Source organism: Dendropsophus ebraccatus, chromosome 9 (assembly GCF_027789765.1).
Source record: "Dendropsophus ebraccatus isolate aDenEbr1 chromosome 9, aDenEbr1.pat, whole genome shotgun sequence".
Classification (NCBI taxonomy): Eukaryota; Metazoa; Chordata; class Amphibia; order Anura; family Hylidae; genus Dendropsophus; species Dendropsophus ebraccatus.
In genome coordinates this window covers 33358741-33378896 of record NC_091462.1, presented here as the reverse complement: position 1 = coordinate 33378896, position 20156 = coordinate 33358741, and the positions used below count along the sequence as shown (strand labels likewise).

The following is a 20156-nucleotide window of genomic DNA, read 5'->3' as shown; positions in this document are numbered from 1 at the left end:
ACATTACAAAGTTGTATAACTTTGTAATGTGTGTTATTTTGTGAATAAATGTTTAGCGCCATACTACCCCTTTAAGTACTAACTCCGACTCCACCTTTTTTCTGTGAGAGGGATCTCTAGTGGTCTCTTGATTGTCCACTAGAGTAGTTACTCAAAGCTGAGAGGAGAGGCCACAAAAGTGCTGCAGGCCCTTATGAAGGATCCACCTCCTGGGCACTTGCTGTATTGAAAGCCAGTACTTTAAAGACGATGTACCACCAGGTACATACTCTTTAACCTGACACAGGGATAGAACAGCACTGTCACGGGGAAGCCGGTGCCATGGTCCGTTTTTCGAACCGCGGCCCGGTTCCCGTGTACGGCGCCATTCTATCCACGGTTACCGGCCGGTGCTCAAGCACTGGAGGTAGGCCGGCCCGCCTCCAGTTGGAGGGAATTCCCTCCCCTCTATGAAGCGGTTCCATTGATTCTAACGGAGCCGTGTCATAGAGGGGAGGGAATTCCCTCCCACTGGGGGTGGACCAGCCTACCTCCAGTGCTTGAGCACCGGCTGGTAACCGTGGATAGAACATCACTGCACACGGGAAGCGGGCCGCGGTTCGAAAAACCTGTGTCAGGTTAAAGAGGATGTACCATGTAACATGTTCATTCTTCAGCGCGTACAGAGCAGGAGCGCGCGCCTCCCATAGACTCCCATTATGAGCGGGAGGCTAACGGCATTCCGCGGCGGACAATTCTGCCGCGGAATTACGCTACTTTTGGTCAGTGGGAACGGGGCCTAAGGTATATTCACAAAGGGCTGATATTTTGCATATTTTCTACAGTTGAAATCTGCCATCTCCGCACTAATATGTATGAACATACCCTAAAACCTAACTGCCAGTCATGCAAGTGGTCAGCAGTACTGTGCTGCCCGAGTCCTTTAAAGTGAATGTACCATTAGGTACATCGCTTTATGTTTTTTTACATGAATAGACCGTTGCAGGAATGCCGATGCCGCAGTCCTTTTTTTGAACCGTGCACAGTGCCAGTTTATTCCCGAGCAGCAGCCGGACATGAAGCACTGAGGGCGATTTTTCCTATCCCCGTTACACAGCTCCATAGATTCTAATAGAGCGGCGTCACACTGGGGGCCGGTGGGCCCACCTGCAGTGTTTCATGGCCGGCCAGTGCTCGAGAATAAACCGGCACAGTGCGCGTGAACCAGGCAGCAGTTCCGAAAAAGGACTGAGGCATCGCCATGCCCATGCCAGTCTATTCATGTAAAAAAAAAAACACGAAGCGATGTACCTAGTGGTACATTTGCTTTAAAGTTATTAGGTGTCCATTGCAGACTAACAGAGAACTGTAAAAACCATAAGCATATAGAAAAAACCTTTAACATACAGAGGACGTAACAATATCAACTTACATGCATTTGCCCTATTGGTATGTTGGAGTAGCGCAGAGACATTGCTACAGACCTTAAAGTTTTGTCTCTGCCCGGCACATAACAGGTGACCCATGAGAATAACAAGGTGTTTATGCGGGATCTAGAATAATACATGCTGATTTCTTTCCGGAGGTATATATTTATTTTGTATAAAGCTGGAATTAAGAAAAGCGATAACTCCTTATTAACTTGTAAGCAGTTAATTACTTTAGAAAAAAAAGATAAAACTGTTCGTCGGCGTTAATAAACAAGAGGTTACATTGTATTATCACATGTCATTGCCTCACAGTTCATTAGGGACTGTTTCACAAACACTATGTTCACATTTATAGTTTGTTACTGCCTGACAATCACATTAGCATAGCTTAATAAATTATCCTATGATTAGAGCTGATGTCCTCCACGTTACCTTATAATCTAACAGTAAAACATTGGTTGGAGTTCACTGAATCGTCTGCCTACAATGAAATAATGTTTTTCATTATGTAAATTTGCTGCTGGTTTGACATGATTAAAATGGGTCAAAAGTATTCTCTTATTAATCATTTAGACAGCCAAGGGGGGAAAAGAGAAGGAGAAAAGTAAAAGGCGCCATTCAGGGAACGTAAGACAATGTTTTCTAATTGGAAATTGAGATCACCGACACAAAATAAACCTGACTGAAAAATGGATTATTTTATTTTCCTAAAATTTTTTAAAGAAAATTTGCATATAAATTGAGTCATCATAAAAGCAGGGTAGAAGTCTACGGAGAGAGGAGGTGATGGCCTATTCTCACCTGGCAATGATCAGGTTCTGAAGTTGTAGAGGAGACTTCATATAAAGGATATTTAGACATATGGATGAGTTTTACAGCTATGGAAATCACATGCAATTCTTTTCTTATTAATTGCAAGATGTGCAGGATGGGAACTAAAGCATCACTTTTGCTGGCAGCCATTACTGCCATAATAATATAATATGGATGGATGCTTGTGGACCCCCCAGTCACTGATTCTGAAGATCACCCATGAACACCCATAAAACTATGAACCTGTTCAGAACCCTATGACAGAGGATGATGGTAGAAGAGATAAACCAGTGTGGTATAGCAGTGCTTAGGGGAAAATGCACTGAAATGTACAACTGAGAGATGAGTGTAAACTTGTTCAATGACTCCCTTAGGGTGAAATGTGATGTTGTGGCGCAAACAACAAGAAAGAAACCACCTTCAAGCAATTAGGACACAAAAGGGATAAATCCTCATGTGCAGCCAGGTCTTGTTTTGATTTTTATCGATGTTATTAAAAAAAAAAAAAAACTCAACATGTTTCAGCACAGGCTTGGTGCCTTCATCAGGTCTTTACACTTTTATGTAAGCTGCAGAACTCTAAAGGACGTGTTACATGGCCCAAGCCTCACTGGAACCGACTCCGATCTGCTAGATCAGCACTTGTTTACATGGCTTGAAGATCGTGCGGTCAGGGCTGTAGGAACATCGCTAGATTGTTAGTGCAGTCCTTTGCTTTAAAGGGGTTATCCAGTGCTACAAAAACATGGCCACCTTCTTTCAGAGACAACACGACTCTTGTCTGCAGTTCAGGTTTGGTTTGCAATTAAGCTCCATTCACTTCAATGGAAGTGAGCAGAAAAACCCCACCAAAGCTGGAGACAAGAGCAGGCCTGCCCAAGCTGGAGACAAGAAAGTGGCCATGTTTTTGTAGCGCTAGATAACCCCTTTAATCATCTATTACACAGAGAGAGACATGCAGCCAACAGCAGATTGTTATTTGACAAGTGAGCGATCAGCCGCTGAGTGTTTGCTCATTCGTCAGCTGATTGCAGTCACTACTACATAGGCATGGAGCCACAGGGCAAAATGGGGCTTTGCCAGACTACGCACATATACTGTACATCGACATCCCATTTTGGCAGGTTTCCCATGTATATATGTCGCATAAGGGCAAACTGTGATGTGAACGAGCCTGGTGGAGGCTGCAGACATTCAGATATTGTCTATGGATGAGTTCTTCACATCCAAATGGAGCTTCCCATATTGTTATACATTACCTATAAGATAAGGGGATAACAAGCTGATCCATAGGATCGGGGTCTGACTGCTAGGACCCCCACTGATCCTGAGAATGGGGATCTAGGTCCCACTTTAAAATAGAGAAGTGGGACACAAATGTGTGTTTCTGGATATTGCTAAACACTGTACTTGGCTCTCTTTCATACTCCCATAGACAATGTGTAGAATGGCGACATGCATGCACTTCCCATTGCTCTACTCTAATGGGAGACTCTGGTTCCTGTTCTTAGGATCAGTGGGGGTCCCAGCAGTCAGCTTGCCACTGATCACCTTGCTAAGATATATATCCTTTTAAACATCAATCTAAAACTATGAACATGCTTTACTTTATAAAGTAACAAAGCCTGGTAATAGACCATATTACATCATTAAAGTACAAATTAGGAAAACAAAATTCTATAATAAAAATATATAAATAAAAAAAAAAAAAAAAAAAAAAAAAAAAAAAAATATATATATATATATATATATATATAAATATATATATATATATATATATATATATATATATATATATATATATATATATGCACCGTAAAGGTAAAGCTTCCTTCAGAACATCAAGTACATTCTCTATCCTGCAAATTGCAGCTGGAAAATGCCCGGCATGAATCTCTATCACTTCCCACAAGATAATTTCTAATAGACTGTTACCGATAGATATCCTTAGGAGGCTCAGCACAGTCCGTCCCCATTAGTTGTAAACTAGACAGGCATTTTACCTTCTGAATACAAGAAAGAAACGCAAGATAAGGAAATGTTCTGTACAGGGCAGCAATGAACATAAATGTTATCTCCGATGGTTACCTGTCTCTCCGGAGTAATCATTCCACCGGGGTATCCATCTGTCATTGTTATGAAAATAATGCACATCTAGCAATAAAATCATTTTTGTGTTACAAAGTAGACACATTCCAATAGGAAGCCGGCGAAATGAAAACATATTCACCGTGTGAGATCATGAATATCTCTAAATCAAAGTAGCTGGGACTAGTTAACTGCTTTCTGCCATCCGGATGACAGGGACATTGCAGGAAACATCCAGAATATTAATACTGTGAGTTTTCTCCAAGATAATTTATTAGTCCTATTACCCTCAATTAGACATGTAAATCCTAGAAAAGAGAGGTGCGACAGTCAGGGCTCTCCTGCATATGGCAGCAATAGCAGAGAACAGTTCCCTAGGTTCGGGAGCTATGTTCTGGGTACTTTTTGTTCCCAATGTTTATGGAGGTACCTCTTACAGTGTGTTCATAATATATGTTACTTCCTCTATCATTGGGACTCCGAACCAAAAGTCTCAATATATAAACGGCTAAAGCAATATGTATCCAAGAATGATGTATGCATAGGGGAAAATGTACATGTGTGCAATGGGTGCAGCCACATCTGGTAGAAATCCATAATAAACAGGGTATGATATGAATTCAGAAATCAGCAGCTTGCAGTGAGATCTGTGCAGAATTATTCCAGGCAGTGTGAATAGCTTCATTTACTTTGTACTGTAGGTTGTGCACCGAAAAGATGCAACAAAAAGTTTGATTGTGATCATCAGATTTTACGATCAACTTTGGGGAAGGTCAGCGATTAACATTCTGGTCTTACAATGTTGTTGTTTTCGCAAGTAGTGTTGAGCAGAATAGCCGAACTGTTCGAAGCGGCAATGTTCTACGTACCCAAATGCTCAGCATTTGACTCCTGGTGGCCGAAGTTGGATGTCGCCCCTAAGGAGTCCTGGAAAAAATGGATGCAGCCTGTGGCCTATACCCTAGGACAGCATCCAACCTTTCCAGCCACTAAGTCAAATGCTGAGCGCTTGGGTTCGAAGAACATTGTCGACTCGAACAGTTCAGCAACTTTGCTCAACACTAGTCACAAGTTTTTGATGGCCAACCATGTCAGATTAGTGTGAACCACATCTCCAACATACACAGAAAAACAGAGCAGGAAGCAGATAGCTTCGTTCTTTGTGTTGTGGACATGCTGGGTATCCATAGGATATGCCATAAAAGTATGTGCCACCCTTTTGGACCTGAGGGCTCCAATCCCCTTGGAATTGGCTTTTTTTAGCTTCCCAACCATCTTGGGGAGCAGTAAGCAGGCCGGAGCGGGATTGGCAGCCCTGAATCCCAGACCAGAATACCCCTTTAAAGCTGGGTAGTACCTTAGTCAGTTTATAGCCAAGAAAAAAGTGGGTCCAAAACACAGAAAAAGGATGCAAATCTTTTCATCACTGTTTTCTCTGCATCCTAATTCTGCACCCAAATACTGAACAAACCAGAATTCCGAGACTGACGCTAACTATACATAACTTTTTTTTTTCATCTAGAAACAGTTCCACGCCATTTCATAGGTTTTTCCTGTCATTACAGGGCAGATAAAATGAAGTGAATAGGGCTCGGCTACAACCTGTGGACAGAATGTGGCAATGTTTTTTTTTTAAAGTATTCATGTTTTTTTAAATCCTGTACAACCCCCTTAATAAACATTTCAACTTTCGATGAGCTTTAACCAGTCAACTGGATCCTTCCGGGCTTCACTGCTCCCTGTTTATGTGGTCAAAACAAGCTGTACTGTTATTAGTCTTGTACTTTTGGTTTTGTGCTCCTTCACAATAAGTTCTCTACATAACTAGATTGAGTTCCTCGATTGACTCATTAATTTGTTGTGCACTACTTTTTTTGTGTGTGAAAACATGCAGCAAATCAGGGCTGAATATACTACACTAAGGCTCCATCACATGACCATACGTGCGCTGCGGACTGAAAAATGCAGGTTTGTAGACTGGGAGAGATTCCTATCAGCTATCTAATATGTGTGGTCAGCTAAAGACAGCTGTAGGGTGATTCATGTGATTCACATGCAAGCTCGGGTACGTATGTATAGGTGCTGCCTGGAGAGAAGGAAGCAGGTCCCTGCAAGGTCTGGTACAAACCATCAGCCTGATCCTTCTTCCCTCTATCTACTGCTGAGAACATATCACCCTGTCCATTCACATTAAGAATGTCAGGTAGCAGTGACATTCAAGTCTCCTTATGGCTTCTGTCGATAAAGGGGGTTACAATCTAGTTTGCTATCACATACACTAGCACTACAGCTCACATGAAACTAAACGGGGACAATTTATGAAGACTAGCACTGTAAACTAGTCTCAAAGGGGGTTCTTCTAATATATTATATATATATATATATATACACTAACGTTCAAAAGTTTGGCGTCACTCAAACAATTTTGTGTTTTCCATGAAAAGTCACACTTATTCACCACCATATGTTGTGAAATGAATAGAAAATAGAGTCAAGACATTGACAAGGTTAGAGATAATGATTTGTATTTGAAATAACATTGTTTTTACATCACACTTTGCTTTCGTCAAAGAATCCTCCTTTTGCAGCAATTCCAGCATTGCACACCTTTGGCATTCTAGCTATTAATCTGTTGAGGTAAGCTGGAGAAATTGCCCCCCACGCTTCTAGAAGCAGCTCCCACAAGTTGGATTGGTTGGATGGGCACTTCTGGCGTACCATACGGTCAAGCTGCTCCCACAACAGCTCAATGGGGTTCAGATCTGGTGACTGCGCTGGCCACTCCATTACCGATAGAACACCAGCTGCTGCTTCTGCTGTAAATAGTTCTTGCACAATTTGGAGGTGTGTTTAGGGTCATTGTCCTGTTGTAGGATGAAATTGGCTCCAATCAAGCGCTGTCCACTGGGCATGGCATGGCGTTGCAAAATTGAGTGATAGCCTTCCTTTTTCAGAATCCCTTTTACCCTGTACAAATCTCCCACCTTACCAGCACCAAAGCAACCGCAGACCATCCCATTACCTCCACCATGCTTAACAGATGGCGTCAGGCATTCTTCCAGCATCTTTTCATTTGTTCTCCGTCTCACACACGTTCTTCTTTGTGATCCAAACACCTCAAACTTGGATTCATCCGTCCACAACACTTTTTTCCAGTCTTCCTCTGTCCAATGTCTGTGTTCTTTTGCCCATCTTAATCTTTTTCTTTTATTGGCCAGTCTCAGATATGGCTTTTTCTTTGCCACTCTGTCCTGAAGCCCAAAATCCTGCAGCCGCCTCTTCACTGTAGATGATGACGCTGGTGTTTTGCGGGTACTATTTAATGAAGATGCCAGTTGGGGACCTGTGAGGCGTCTGTTTCTCAAACTAGAGACTCTAATGTGCTTATCTTCTTGCTTAGTTGTGCAACGCGGCCTCCCACTTCTTTTTCTACTCTGGTTAGAGCCTGTTTGTGCTGTCCTCTGAAGGGACTAGTACACACCGTTGTAGGAAATCTTCAATTTCTTAGCAATTTCTCCCATGGAATAGCCTTCATTTCTAAGAACAAGAATAGACTGTCGAGTTTCAGTTAAAAGTTCTCTTTTTCTGGCCATTTTGAGCTTTTAATTAACCCCACAAATGTGATGCTCCAGAAACACAATCTGCTCAAAGGAAGGTCAGTTTTGTAGCTTCTGTAACGAGCTAGACTGTTTTCAGATGTGTGAACATGATTGCACAAGGGTTTTCTAATCATCAATTAGCCTTCTGAGCCAATGAGCAAACACATTGTACCATTAGAACACTGGAGTGATAGTTGCTGGAAATGGGCCTCTATACACCTATGTAGATATTGCACCAAAAACCAGACATTTGCAGCTAGAATAGTCATTTACCACATTAGCAATGTATAGAGTGTATTTCTTTAGGGTACAAACCCACTTGCCGGATCTGCAGCGAGCCTCCGTGCTGCGTTTTTGCAGCGAGACTCGCTGCAGATCCCAGCCCTATACTTTCATTAGCACAGAAACTCGCAGCAGGGATGTACATCCCTGCTGCGTTTTTGTTTGCAGCCCTCCCCATTAACCCCCTAGCCGCCGGACATTATACATTACCGGGTCCCCGTTCCTGCTTGCTTCGGGGCTCCCGGTGTCTTCACGGCCCGCCCGGCCAATCAGTGCGCTGCGGCGGGGCAGCGCACTGATTGGCCGGGCGGAACGTGCCGGGAGCCGCCGAAGCAAGCAGGAGCGGGGACCTGGTAATGTATATCCTGCCCGCCCCCCCTGCAGCCCCGATCGCCCCCGGCCGCACGATCGCCCCCCGCAGCCCCCGCACCCCCCGGCCGCATGATCGCCCCCCGCACCCCCGGCCGTATGATCGCCCCACCGCACCCCCCGGCCGCACGATCGCCCCCTGCAGCCCGTGCGGCCGGGGCTGCGGGGGGCGATCGTGCGGCCGGGGGGCGATCATGCGGCCAGGGGGTGCGGGGGGCGATCATGCGGCCGGGGGCAATCGGGGCTGCAGGGGGGGCGGGCAGGATATACATTACCAGGTCCCCGCTCCTGCTTGCTTCGGCGGCTCCCGGCACGTTCCGCCCGGCAAATCAGTGAGCCCCGAAGCAAGCAGGAACGGGGACCCGGTAATGTATAATGTCCGGCGGCTAGGGGGTTAATGGGGAGGGCTGCAGACAAAATCGCAGCAGGGATGTACATCCCTGCTGCGAGTTTCTCTGCTAATGAAAGTATAGGGCTGGGATCTGCAGCAAGGAGACTCGCTGCAGATCCGGCAAGTGGGTTTGTACCCTTAAAGTTAGGACTAGTTTAAAGTTATCTTCATTGAAAAGTAAAGTGCTTTTCCTTCAAAAATAAAGACATTTCAATGTGACCCCAAACTTTTGAACGGTAGTGTGTATATATATATATATATATATATATATATATATATATATATATATATATAAACTACAAATACATTGGTAAAGTTATTTTTCTACCTTACTGGGGTTCATTGCTCCACTGTTATAAGTGTACATCTTATAACCAACATCCTGTTCTTGCTGTACACTCTAGCTGGGAATTCCCATACCCTCCTACTACAGCCACGCCCACTACACCTACAGGAGCCTCCCTCATAGTGGGAGATGGGTAGAGTTGTCTGGATTCCCAGCTAATGTGTCAGGAAGTCCTTACACTAGACAAGAGATGGGGTAATGATGACAAGTTTGCATCAGAAGGAAAACATTACAGATCACAGAAAGCCATTAAAATATTTTATTTACCAACATTTGTTAATTTATAAGTAAGTCGAAAATACGTTTTATCATCGGAAAACCCCTTTAAAGGGAAAGTGTGCTGGAGCACAATGTCTAATGCCATGGGATCCCATGGAGAAAAAGTAGTGGCAAATATTTGTTTGGTATTACATGAGAGCCCATGCCCCTGCCTGCTAATCCCTGAACACTATTTAAAAAGTGGCAAAAAAATAAATATAAAATTCAAAATAAAAACAGAAATTTGAAGAATGGAGGCACTCTACGTCTGGGCCCATAGCAAGACTGAAAATGGCTACAATGGCATCCGCCTATTTAATATTATGTTGATTATCGATCTGAATTTTTGTGTGTATTTCATTTACCGACCAAGTACAATTCAGAAGCCAAATTCCATTAATGAAGTGAAGGTTGTGATAAAAGGAGCAGGTGTGACGTCTTCTTGTGCTCGCTCCACTGAGTAACTGCAGTCAGTCTATTGTAATCTGCCACAATCCAAACCTGACAACGCAAGTCTTTCACTGCATACTCTGCTGCCTCTCCTTCTTCTGATCTTATCTTAAAAGAATATTTGACCTTAATTACCAATAAAGCAAAGAGGTCCAACTGATTAGGTGGTGTTTTAGCCCATAGGGGAGAAGTTGATACGGCGCACAACAGCAATAGAGACTCATGAAGCAAGAGCCGGACCCTGAACACTGCTTTCTTTCAAATCCCTTGGGAATTCTGCTACCAAAGGTCTAGAATTCCTCAACAGGGGAGATCATGTTTATCAGCTTGAACAGGTCAGCTGGGCCACGATCCAGGTAGTCTGCTTGTCTAAGCTTGATGAAACATAGGCGCCATCGGGTAACAGTAGTGGTCAGGGACGCTGCCAGTAAGGTGTAACTCAAAACGAAAAAATGAAATTAAAATACAACGGTCGCCAGGCCGTTTCTTTCTGCAGATTGTAATAACTCTAAAATAGGCGAGTTCTACATATAGTCTGCTCGTTGTATGCATTTAATATCTTCTCACACATATCATTTCAGACTTGAAAAGCCTATAACAGGGACCAAAAGGCTTTCTTCCGGGGATCCCATCATTGTAAATACAGTAAGTGCTTCCTGGAGTTTTTTTTTCACGAACCCTTTACCTGTTGACGCATCGGCAGGGCCCAACTCCATTACTACATTTCTTCCTCTAATCTCTTCAATAAATCTAGTGAAAATGACATCCGCTAAGCCGCTTAGAGAGAAGACCTCGACGAACGGAGATAGACAATTAGCGACAGAGTAAAAGTTTGATAAAGGGAGACGTTTAGCCCTGAACAAAAATCTAGGATATCTTGCAAGTTATGTCTGTGCTATCTGAGGAATGCAATATAGCTCTACTACTGAGGGAAAGAGATGGCTCTATAGTGTCACCTGTGGTTTAATGGAGGACTCCGAAAAGAGCCTTGGAATTAACAGCTATAGGTGGCCTATAAGACTCCTTACGCCAGCTAGGCAGTCTCCTCAAGAAGAAACAATAACCTCTTGGATTTAAGGGATAAGCATGCATTCATAACACTGAGATCTCTCGCTTGGCCAGAACACAGGCATTCCTTACTTTATGGACCACAGAGGAGGTTTTTGCTGCCCTGCACCATCCTTATTCCCACCATGATTCTGATCTGGGATTCCACAGGCAATGCTATTTTAGAAAACATATGATAGGAGTCCTGAATCTCAAATTAGCCTTCTTCAACATATGCCAAATGGACTATAAGGCCTACTCAATACAACTGCACAGTCTGAATATACAGAGATCAATGTTTACAGTAAAGGTCTATGCACTATGAATTATACTAAATGGACACGGTCATAAGAAAAATAGGCTAGTAGACATTCACAGAAGCGCGTTTCACTCTCTAGCTCACGGTGATCTCCATCTAGGTGGCTTTGTTATAATTTTATAGGGTTATCTGGACAGAAGAGAAGTGCTACCTGCTCGTTCAGACTGGTGACACTGACCGTCAAAAATTTTGATGTGTCAAAGTGATTTTTTTTTTTTTTAATTAACAACCGGTACACTTTAAAGCTTTTCAAGAACACATAAAATAATTTTTTTAACAATTAAAGTGCCCCTGTGATCTGCAAAAACAGGTGGTTCTGCATACAGGGCCTGTGTCTGGAGGTCTGAGCAAGTCTAACTTCAAGCTTATCCCAAAAATGCATAGTGGGTCATGATAAAACTATGTTGTTATGAACAAATAACTATAATTATGATCTAATAAACAAAATAAAGTTGCTTTTGTTGACTTGTCGGCAGAAGAAACAAGAGCACCATTACAGGGTAAAAGGGCTGAACTACCTTACTAGTTGGACTAAAGCAAGCCTATGTAATGTCTCCGCTCCAAGTTTTAATTGTATCTGGAAATGACTAGTCCAGTGGGATTAAAACATAATGTGAGAAAGGATAACATACTCATTTTCACAAGAAAATTTCCAGCCATATCACTTGGCCGGTCTGTAGATGTCGTGACCCCGGTGATCTCGGAATTCTAACCTTTGCTACAACACAAAGGACCCCAGATTTATTGCTCCGCTGTTCTAATGAAATCGCAGCAGGCATGTAACAATGATTGTGCTGCTGAGTGACTAGACACAGTCAATCTGCTCAGCAAGATCATCAATGGTGGGGCTAGGACTGTGGTGAAAGATCCAGGCCTTCACAAACCTCATCCACTGTAGCAATGGTATGTTAGGAGATATGGGACTGCTGACATCTCCATCAACTCGCCAGTTGTCTCCTTATACAATGTGCAGTAAAGTTAACCCTTGCAGTATACATGAAAAATAGTCACACAAAAAAAAAAAATCTACGAATGTCCACTCCTGCAAAGACATAGGAACGATTCAGTTAATTCTACACTTTAAGGCTATGTTCCCACACAGTATCTTTGCTTAGTATTTTGCAACCAAAACCAGCAGTGGTTTGAACACACAGAAAGGCTATGCTATATAGGAAAAAACTGATCTGTGCCATAATTGCAAGTCTATACTGATCATGGCCCTGTTAGGCTGGGTTCACACAGCATTTGTGTGCATCCATTTTGATCCTTTTTTTTTTTTTTAATGTACACAAAAACGTAGTGAACCTAATTTTTGCATCAGTTAAAAAAACGGATCAGTTTTGATCTTTTTTTTGTGATGGAAGTCAATGGAAAAAAACATCAAAATGTTTTCTTCAAAAAAAGGGATTGCAAAATTGTAGTTTGAACCCAGCCTTACATGTATGGAACCTGTGAAGAGGGTCATTTAAATTAATGGGTCAATAGTGTCGTTCAGTGGGTTCACAATTTGCGGACAGTCTACGAAACTTGAATATGGCCTTACACGGCTCGATCAATAAACAATCGCTGGATCGTTCATGCAGCTGCACATCACTCATTTACAAAGGGTTTGCGATAAAGCTGATGTAAACGGCTGCGCACAAAATGCCAACATAAGCTGATCACTGACCCTTTTATATATGCCAAATATTGGGAATGGGCGCTTCTAGGAATGTTTGTGTGTGTCAGTGTGGAACGGCCTTTACATACAGATTTGGCAGCAGAATTGACCTCTACACACTTAGGCTAGGTTCCCACAATGTAAAAATAAGGCCAAATATCATGATCATTAATAACAGCCTTATTAGGGGAAACAAACTTAAAGGGGTGAAATTCCACTAAGAAAACTTGCAACAGAATTATTGAGGAAGCATGAAGGGGCAGGATCTAAGCAACATTGACATAAGCCAAATTGTCAAAACGACAGGTCAAGTGGGTTGTCCCTGGTATGCAGTTATTAGTACCAAGGAAGGACAGGGGTCACTGATGTGTGTAACAAGTAAAGGCTAGCATGTCTCGTCTGATCCTACATAAGAGCTACTGTAGACCAAACTGCTGGAAAAATTACTGTTTAAGTGATAAAAAAAATTAATAAACAGGACACATGGGGACATAGATGGTGGCCTGGTCATGTTTTCTCTCACATCATGTGATTGGCTGGTTGCATGTATGCCACTTACTTAGGCAAGAGATGGCACCGTGACGTGCAACAGGAAAAATACATGCCGGTTGAAGCAGTGTGATGCTCTGGACAATGTTGGGTCCTGGCATCCTGCCATCTATTAGTGGCATGTACCACCTACCTAAACATAGTACAAACCAAGCCTCCAGTTCCCGGCAGTGGTATTTTAAAATGGTACCAGCAGTATAATGCAGGAGCACGTCAAAGAGTTCAAGGTGTTGACTTGAATGTGGGATGTGCTAAAAGAATAAATCTGAACCATGGGGACTCCATCTTTCAGATCACAATATTAGATAGTCAGGCAGTTTTCATGTTATGGCTGCTCGATATATATTTGACTGGTATCACAAATATCTATTCAAAAAACGTTAAAACAAATGGAGCTTAATTTCTACCAAATTACAATATCAAAAGTCTTACCAGTTCAAATACCCCAAAATCCATATATCTGCAATATATATTTTTTACACTATATCTAATTTTTTGGAATTTTTTTTTTTTTTACATTCTAACTGAATGGCCCTAAAGTGATGTGAACAGAGTCTTACGGAATACACGTTGCGCGGACATTTTAAAACATATTTATAAATAATTTTTCTTTCAAACCCATTTTAAAGCCTGAAGGCACCGCACACATTCTGACGGCACACAACATAAAAAGCGGCAAAACATTTTGGCAATTCTCGACAAAATGACTAAACTACTGCACTTTGTCTAGCTTGCAATTTGCAGAAATATGCGGAAACCCAGAGAGGGAATAATAAAAAAAAAAAATTACAAGGGCAGAATATTCCCCAGTTAGTTACAGATAGTCATATCAACCTGGGACCATAAAAGAAATATTAAAAAAAAAGTACAACCAAATTGTTTGAATGCTTTTATTTTAAATGTTCTTTGCTAACAATTTAGTCTTTCACGAGAGACACTAATTGTCATGAGGGAAGGAGCTGGTAGAGCGAGGAGATGAATGAGACCTTTGTATCGCCCGAGATGGCAGTCACTGGTGAAAACATATGAAGGCTTCAAGAGACACTAGGCAGTGATGGATTAGAGGCCAGGTACAGTCATATCAAAGCAATGATTTGGAAAAATGCCTCATGCCCCCCTTTTCTGATAAGTAATAGATAAGGAACATCAATAATTTAAGACTTTGGAATGTTTTCCAGCATGGGCCTCTTGCCCCTATAGATGAGCCATGTTCAGTTCAATGGGTAGAAAGGAATAGGAAAGCTGTCCATTAAAAGCTTGTATGACTGACAGCTATCTAACCCCATAAACAAGAAGATTGCTTGGTACATGGGGATAGGCAGCTGCCAGACATCTCTCTAGCGATAGCTTATCATCCGCAAGATGTCTGGATCAGCACACTGAGCTCAAACTGTTAGAAAGGTATAATAAGAAATAAACCCATAAAGTCAATTGGCCTATTGGGGTTGTCGTTTGTTTATAGTTTACGACTATCCGATCAAAAACGACCGCTTTAGCGAGCTTCTTGAGATAATTCACACAGTCCAACGGAACGATGGTCTTTAATTCTAGTCGTTCTTGTGGCCATCCTGACCTTGTTGATCGTTAGCTTCAGGGTACAAACACACACACCGTATACGCAGCAGATCTGCTGCAGATTTGATGCTGTGTTCGGTTATATAGATCTAATCTGCTGCGTATCGCAGCAGTAAATACTCAGCGTATACGGTGTGTGTGTTTGTACCCTCAGAGTGATTCCAAGGAATAACAGATTATCCTTCAAGTAGGTTGGGGCGAGTGATTTTTTTTTTTTTTTTCATCCTCTCTGCCTCCGGGGGCGCATTTTTCTTTTTATATTCGTACGCAATATATGAATATTATAAATGTTCACACGCAATATTTCCTATTATGTTAACGTTTTCCAAGCTTTCTTTATTATTATTATCAATTTGGATTTACAATAAGAACACAAGCGGCGGGACTTCTTTTGTATGCAGTGTATCCCATTGCTTAACATATACAAAAAAAATATATGTATAAAAAAAAAAAATCCTTTGAGCGAACTTTCTGTTGCGTTGCCCTCTTTAAATTCAGGGGGGGGGGGGAATCGCTGTTGCGTAGCTAAAAAAAAAAAAAAAGAAGCAAAATAAAGTTTTCAAAGGAAGTATGGTCCCTGTCAATCAATGTGTTCACACTATGTAAAAAACACGACCATATTCTTAACAACGGGCGTATTTGCGCAAACAACAGCCGTTATCTACAAAATAACAGCCGTTGTTTGCACAAATACGGCCATTGTTATAAAATAGGGCCGTGTTTTTTAAGTAATGTGAACATAGCCTTAAAGGGAATCAGTCAGCACCTTTTCTGCTTCTGAGGTGCTGACATTGTAAGGAAGGTGTGTGTGTTACCTTTATTTTTCCGGTAGCCGCAGTTCTTTTTCCACAATCTGATCCGTAACTTGCACAAGTGCCAAAGAGGAGTCATGGTGCCCCGTTCGTGCCGCACTTCGTCCCGCCTCCCAACTACTTCCTCCTGCCAGCTTTACCTGAATATTCATTGCGGGCTGGCTCCAGCCTTCCTGGAGACGTCATCTGTCGCTGCGCATGCTCCATTGACAGCAAAGGCCGCACTCCCGACGAACAATTCCGTCCGGAGCCTATGGCCTCAGTTGATGCGCACAGTGCGCCTGCGCCGCTCTGACGCTCTATGGCGCATGCGTGAATTGTAGTCAACGGCGCATGCGCAGCGACAGATGCCGTCGCTAGGAAGGCCGGAGCCAGCCCGCAATGGATATTTAGGTGGAGGAAGTAGATGGGAGGCGGGACGAAGTGCGGCACCATGACTCCTCTTTCGCACTTGTGCCGCAAGTTACGGATCAGATTGTGGAAAAAGTACAGCGGTGACGGAAAAATCAAGGTAACACACACACACCTTCCTCACAACGTCAGCACCTCAGAAGCAGAAAGGTGCTGACAGATTCCCTTTAAGCTGTTGAACGCACCCACTAACGACCGAACAATGTTTTATAACATCGAACGACTTGCGAACAATGTACGAACGAGAAACAATAAAAATAGGTCCAGGTCTCAATAAGCGTTTAATCGTCAACTGCTATTCAACCGAACGATTATCGATTCGTTCTGAACGACTTAACGATTATCTGAATGATAATCGTCCCATGGAATAGGGCCCTTAGGCTTGTCACTTCTGCCTTTGCTTTCTAGTGAGAATGACCCATCAAAGTGTATTGCCATGCTTCTATGTAAATAATTGCAATTAATTTATTTTATTAAGGATGCAGGAGTGTTTGCTATTCTCTCACACCAACCCCTGATAAATATAATAAAATATATTATTGCAAAATACTTCTTGGGGTGCATTCACACGTACAGGATCCGCAGCAGATTTGATGCTGTGTTCAGTTAATAACATTGATATCTGCACCATCAAATCTGCTGCAGATCCTGTACTTGTGAACGCACCCTTAATGGGGTTATCCCCCTAAGCGCGCAAAGATGAAATGCTAGCTGCTCTTACTCACCAAGTCCCCCTGAGTATTTTGAGCCGTCTCCTGTCTTTCTAGCTGCTGCCATTCCTGAGTTACAATTTTTTCTAAAAGCCAAACAATAATCAAGAAAGGAAACTACATTTCCCATCATGCATTTCCCTGATTAGTCAGTTTGTGTAGCCCCTTAGCTAGCCCACTGCTGTCATTACTATTGCACAGTAAACACGGGACCGTTTTTTTTTTTTTTACTGATTTAGCATCACATCAACCCAATATGTATTCCATACTAGCTGATGATGTAGCAGAGCTGACACGCACTGTAGCTATGTGCTGCATAATGGGCATCTGTTTACTGGACAGTCTTTTCTAGTGCGACTCCTATGGACGGTCTAGTTACAAGGAGAAACTTAAATGATCACTGCTTGAATAAACTTTGTATTAACCAATAGTATGAGCAGTAAATGTTGTAATGTATCTTATCAGGAAAAAATGCCTCCCTTATCTTATAGGACCGGTTTCATATGTGCTCATTTTAATCTTGTAATACGTCTGCGTTTTGCAGTAATACGGACTATTCACACGGCTGTATTAAATATGCATGTGTTACTTGGGTTTATTTTAAGGGTGAAATTCATCCAGTGAAGTATTTGGAAAGAGATACAACACTAATGTTTCTCTATTTGATCCATATTGCATCAGTATTTATGTACTTTGGCATCCATTTTCCAAAGTGCAATTCAATTTCCTGCCTATAGGCCCATCAATCAGTAGCTAACATACAGAAATATCAATGAATGCCTGATGATATATTAATGTTATTTCACCTCCAAATACGTCCATATTACATGTTTCAGGTATGTACACACAGTATGCTCGGGTTATGCCAGACTAAGCCTCATTCACGCGGCTGCAAAATCTGTTCATAATTGCGGATCAGGAATTACACACAAACTTATGTCCCATTGGTTTCTATGTGCATATTCACACATCAAAAAAAGAAAAAAAGAAAAGAAAAAAAACATGTCCTAGTGAAGTCTATGGGCTCAATGTTTGGACTTTTTTTTTTTTTTTTTTTTTTTTACACTTTTATGGTACGTTCACACTTACCGGATCCGCAGCTTATTTTCTGCAGATCCGCAGCAGATTTCATTTAAATAACTGAACACAGCATCAAATCTGCACCATCAAATCTGCTGTGGATCCTGTAGGTGTGAACGCACCCTTAGGGTGCGTTCACACCTACAGGATCCGCAGCAGATCTGCAGCAGATCCGCAGCAGATTTGATGTTGCATATTTGATGCTGTGTTCAGTTATTTAAATGAAATCTGCTGCGGATCCGCTGCAGAAAATCCGGTAAGTGTGAACATACCTTTATGGAACCACAAAAGATATACAGACGACACGGATGATACAGGCGAATTTTTGCAGACTGCAGACAGAAAACTATGGACTCAAAATATGGTGTGCGAAAATATATTGAAATGTAAATGAGGCTTTAGAGCCAGTTCAGACCGAGCAAAAACTGCGGTGACACGTCAATTCTTTGAGCGGAGAGCGGCGGCACTCTCCCATTCAGACACTACAGGACACAGCACGGCGGTATACCGCAGTTTTTGCTCAGTCTGAACTGGCTCTAAAGCCTCATTCACATTTCAATATATTTTTGCACACTTTATTTTGAGTCCATAGTTTTCTGTCTGCAATCTGCAAAAATTCGTCTGTATCATCCGTGTCGTCTGTATTTCTTTTGTGGATTCTCTCCCATTCAGACACTGCAGGACACAGCATGGCGTAATACAGCGGTGGAAGAGGTCTGTTGTTTTTGCTCTAAGGGTAATTTCTTACATAATAATAATAATAATAAATTAATAATAAAAAGCTCTAATCCATCCTGAGTGGCAAGATGTACTATGAGTACCTTGGGGGATCAGGTTACATGCTGCCCATATCCATAGAGAGGTAAGGAAGTGGGGTGGCTGGAAATAAACAGAAGCAAACTGAGTCTGCAGACGGAGTAGCGGAGCTTACACTGTCAGACAGCACCCTGGTGCTGGATTTACATCTTACACTGCTCTATAATGTTCTCCCAACTGCTGCTGCTTCTTCACGCACAATAGGCATAAAAATATACATGTAAAAACACTGCACAAAACAGTGAATTATGGCCAGCCCCAGTATAGTCCCCTAACATAAAGCTTTGTCGTCGGTGGGATTTATACAGATGCTTATATAAAGGAAACATAAGCAGACTGAGATACATACAATTGTATGGGCTCTATATTACACCGCCATATAACTCACAGCACCGTAATACACCCATATACATCAGCTCTTAGAAAATAATTGTAGAAACTTTAAAACTTTCACATTTTTACTAATTTAAAAAAAAAAAAAAAAAAAAAAAAAAAAAAGCATTAAATGAAATAAAAACTATCAACTGATATATTACAGAAATATTAGGGCCATATGCACAAACTTCCTTTAAGAAGCAAGACACTGGTGATTAGAGGGTTAACAGGGTAAACACAATGATAGATACACCAGTCACCCCAGTATCTGGGACAGGGGAGACACTGGGGCTCCACAACCTTTCCCCAGTACAGTAGAAGATGAACTTTCCTATCGACAAACTTCAATAACGTCCAGTTGTTGCAGAACTACAACTCCCATCATGTCAGGAGGCGATATCCAGGCATGCTGGGATCTGTAGTTCTGCACTAACTGTTGGGGAGCACTGACGTAACAGAATGAACATTGAAGTTTTATTTCTTGTGCACGTCTGTACAGCTGCCTGGACGCCCACTAGCGCCGCTCTAGCGGAGAACTGTGTAATGCAACGAGGTGGTGACAAGTCTGCCGTGTGTTTACTTCACAGCCGCGGTCTGTGTCAGACACAGCCCCTCCTAATGCAGGACAGAGCACCGAGCCCTCCGCCACCTCTTACCTCCACGCTGCACGCAGCGGAGTACTCTAAGCGCCGGCATCCTGAGGCTGACGTCCTCTCAAAGAGCTTCACGTGGTCTGTGTTCAAGCGTTCCCATTGGCTGGTACTTACTGGCGGAAGCAACATTCTACTCTATGACGC

The 20156-nt window shown here is 42.3% G+C and overlaps 1 protein-coding gene across 4 annotated transcripts in view; it reads right to left on the bottom strand.

The window, feature by feature from the left end:
* Positions 1-20156, bottom strand: part of METAP1D (methionyl aminopeptidase type 1D, mitochondrial) — a 123167-nt gene extending 103011 nt beyond the window's left edge. For 3 of the 4 annotated variants that reach the window (XM_069982921.1, XM_069982923.1, XM_069982920.1), the window contains exons 1-2: positions 20016-20156; positions 18990-19047 (exon numbers count right to left, since the gene is read on the bottom strand). In XM_069982921.1, coding sequence (XP_069839022.1) covers positions 18990-19047; positions 20016-20141 — 184 coding nt within the window. In that variant the 5' untranslated portion in view covers positions 20142-20156. The remainder of the gene's footprint in view (positions 1-18989; positions 19048-20015) is intronic. The other variant, XM_069982922.1, reaches the window with a different exon arrangement.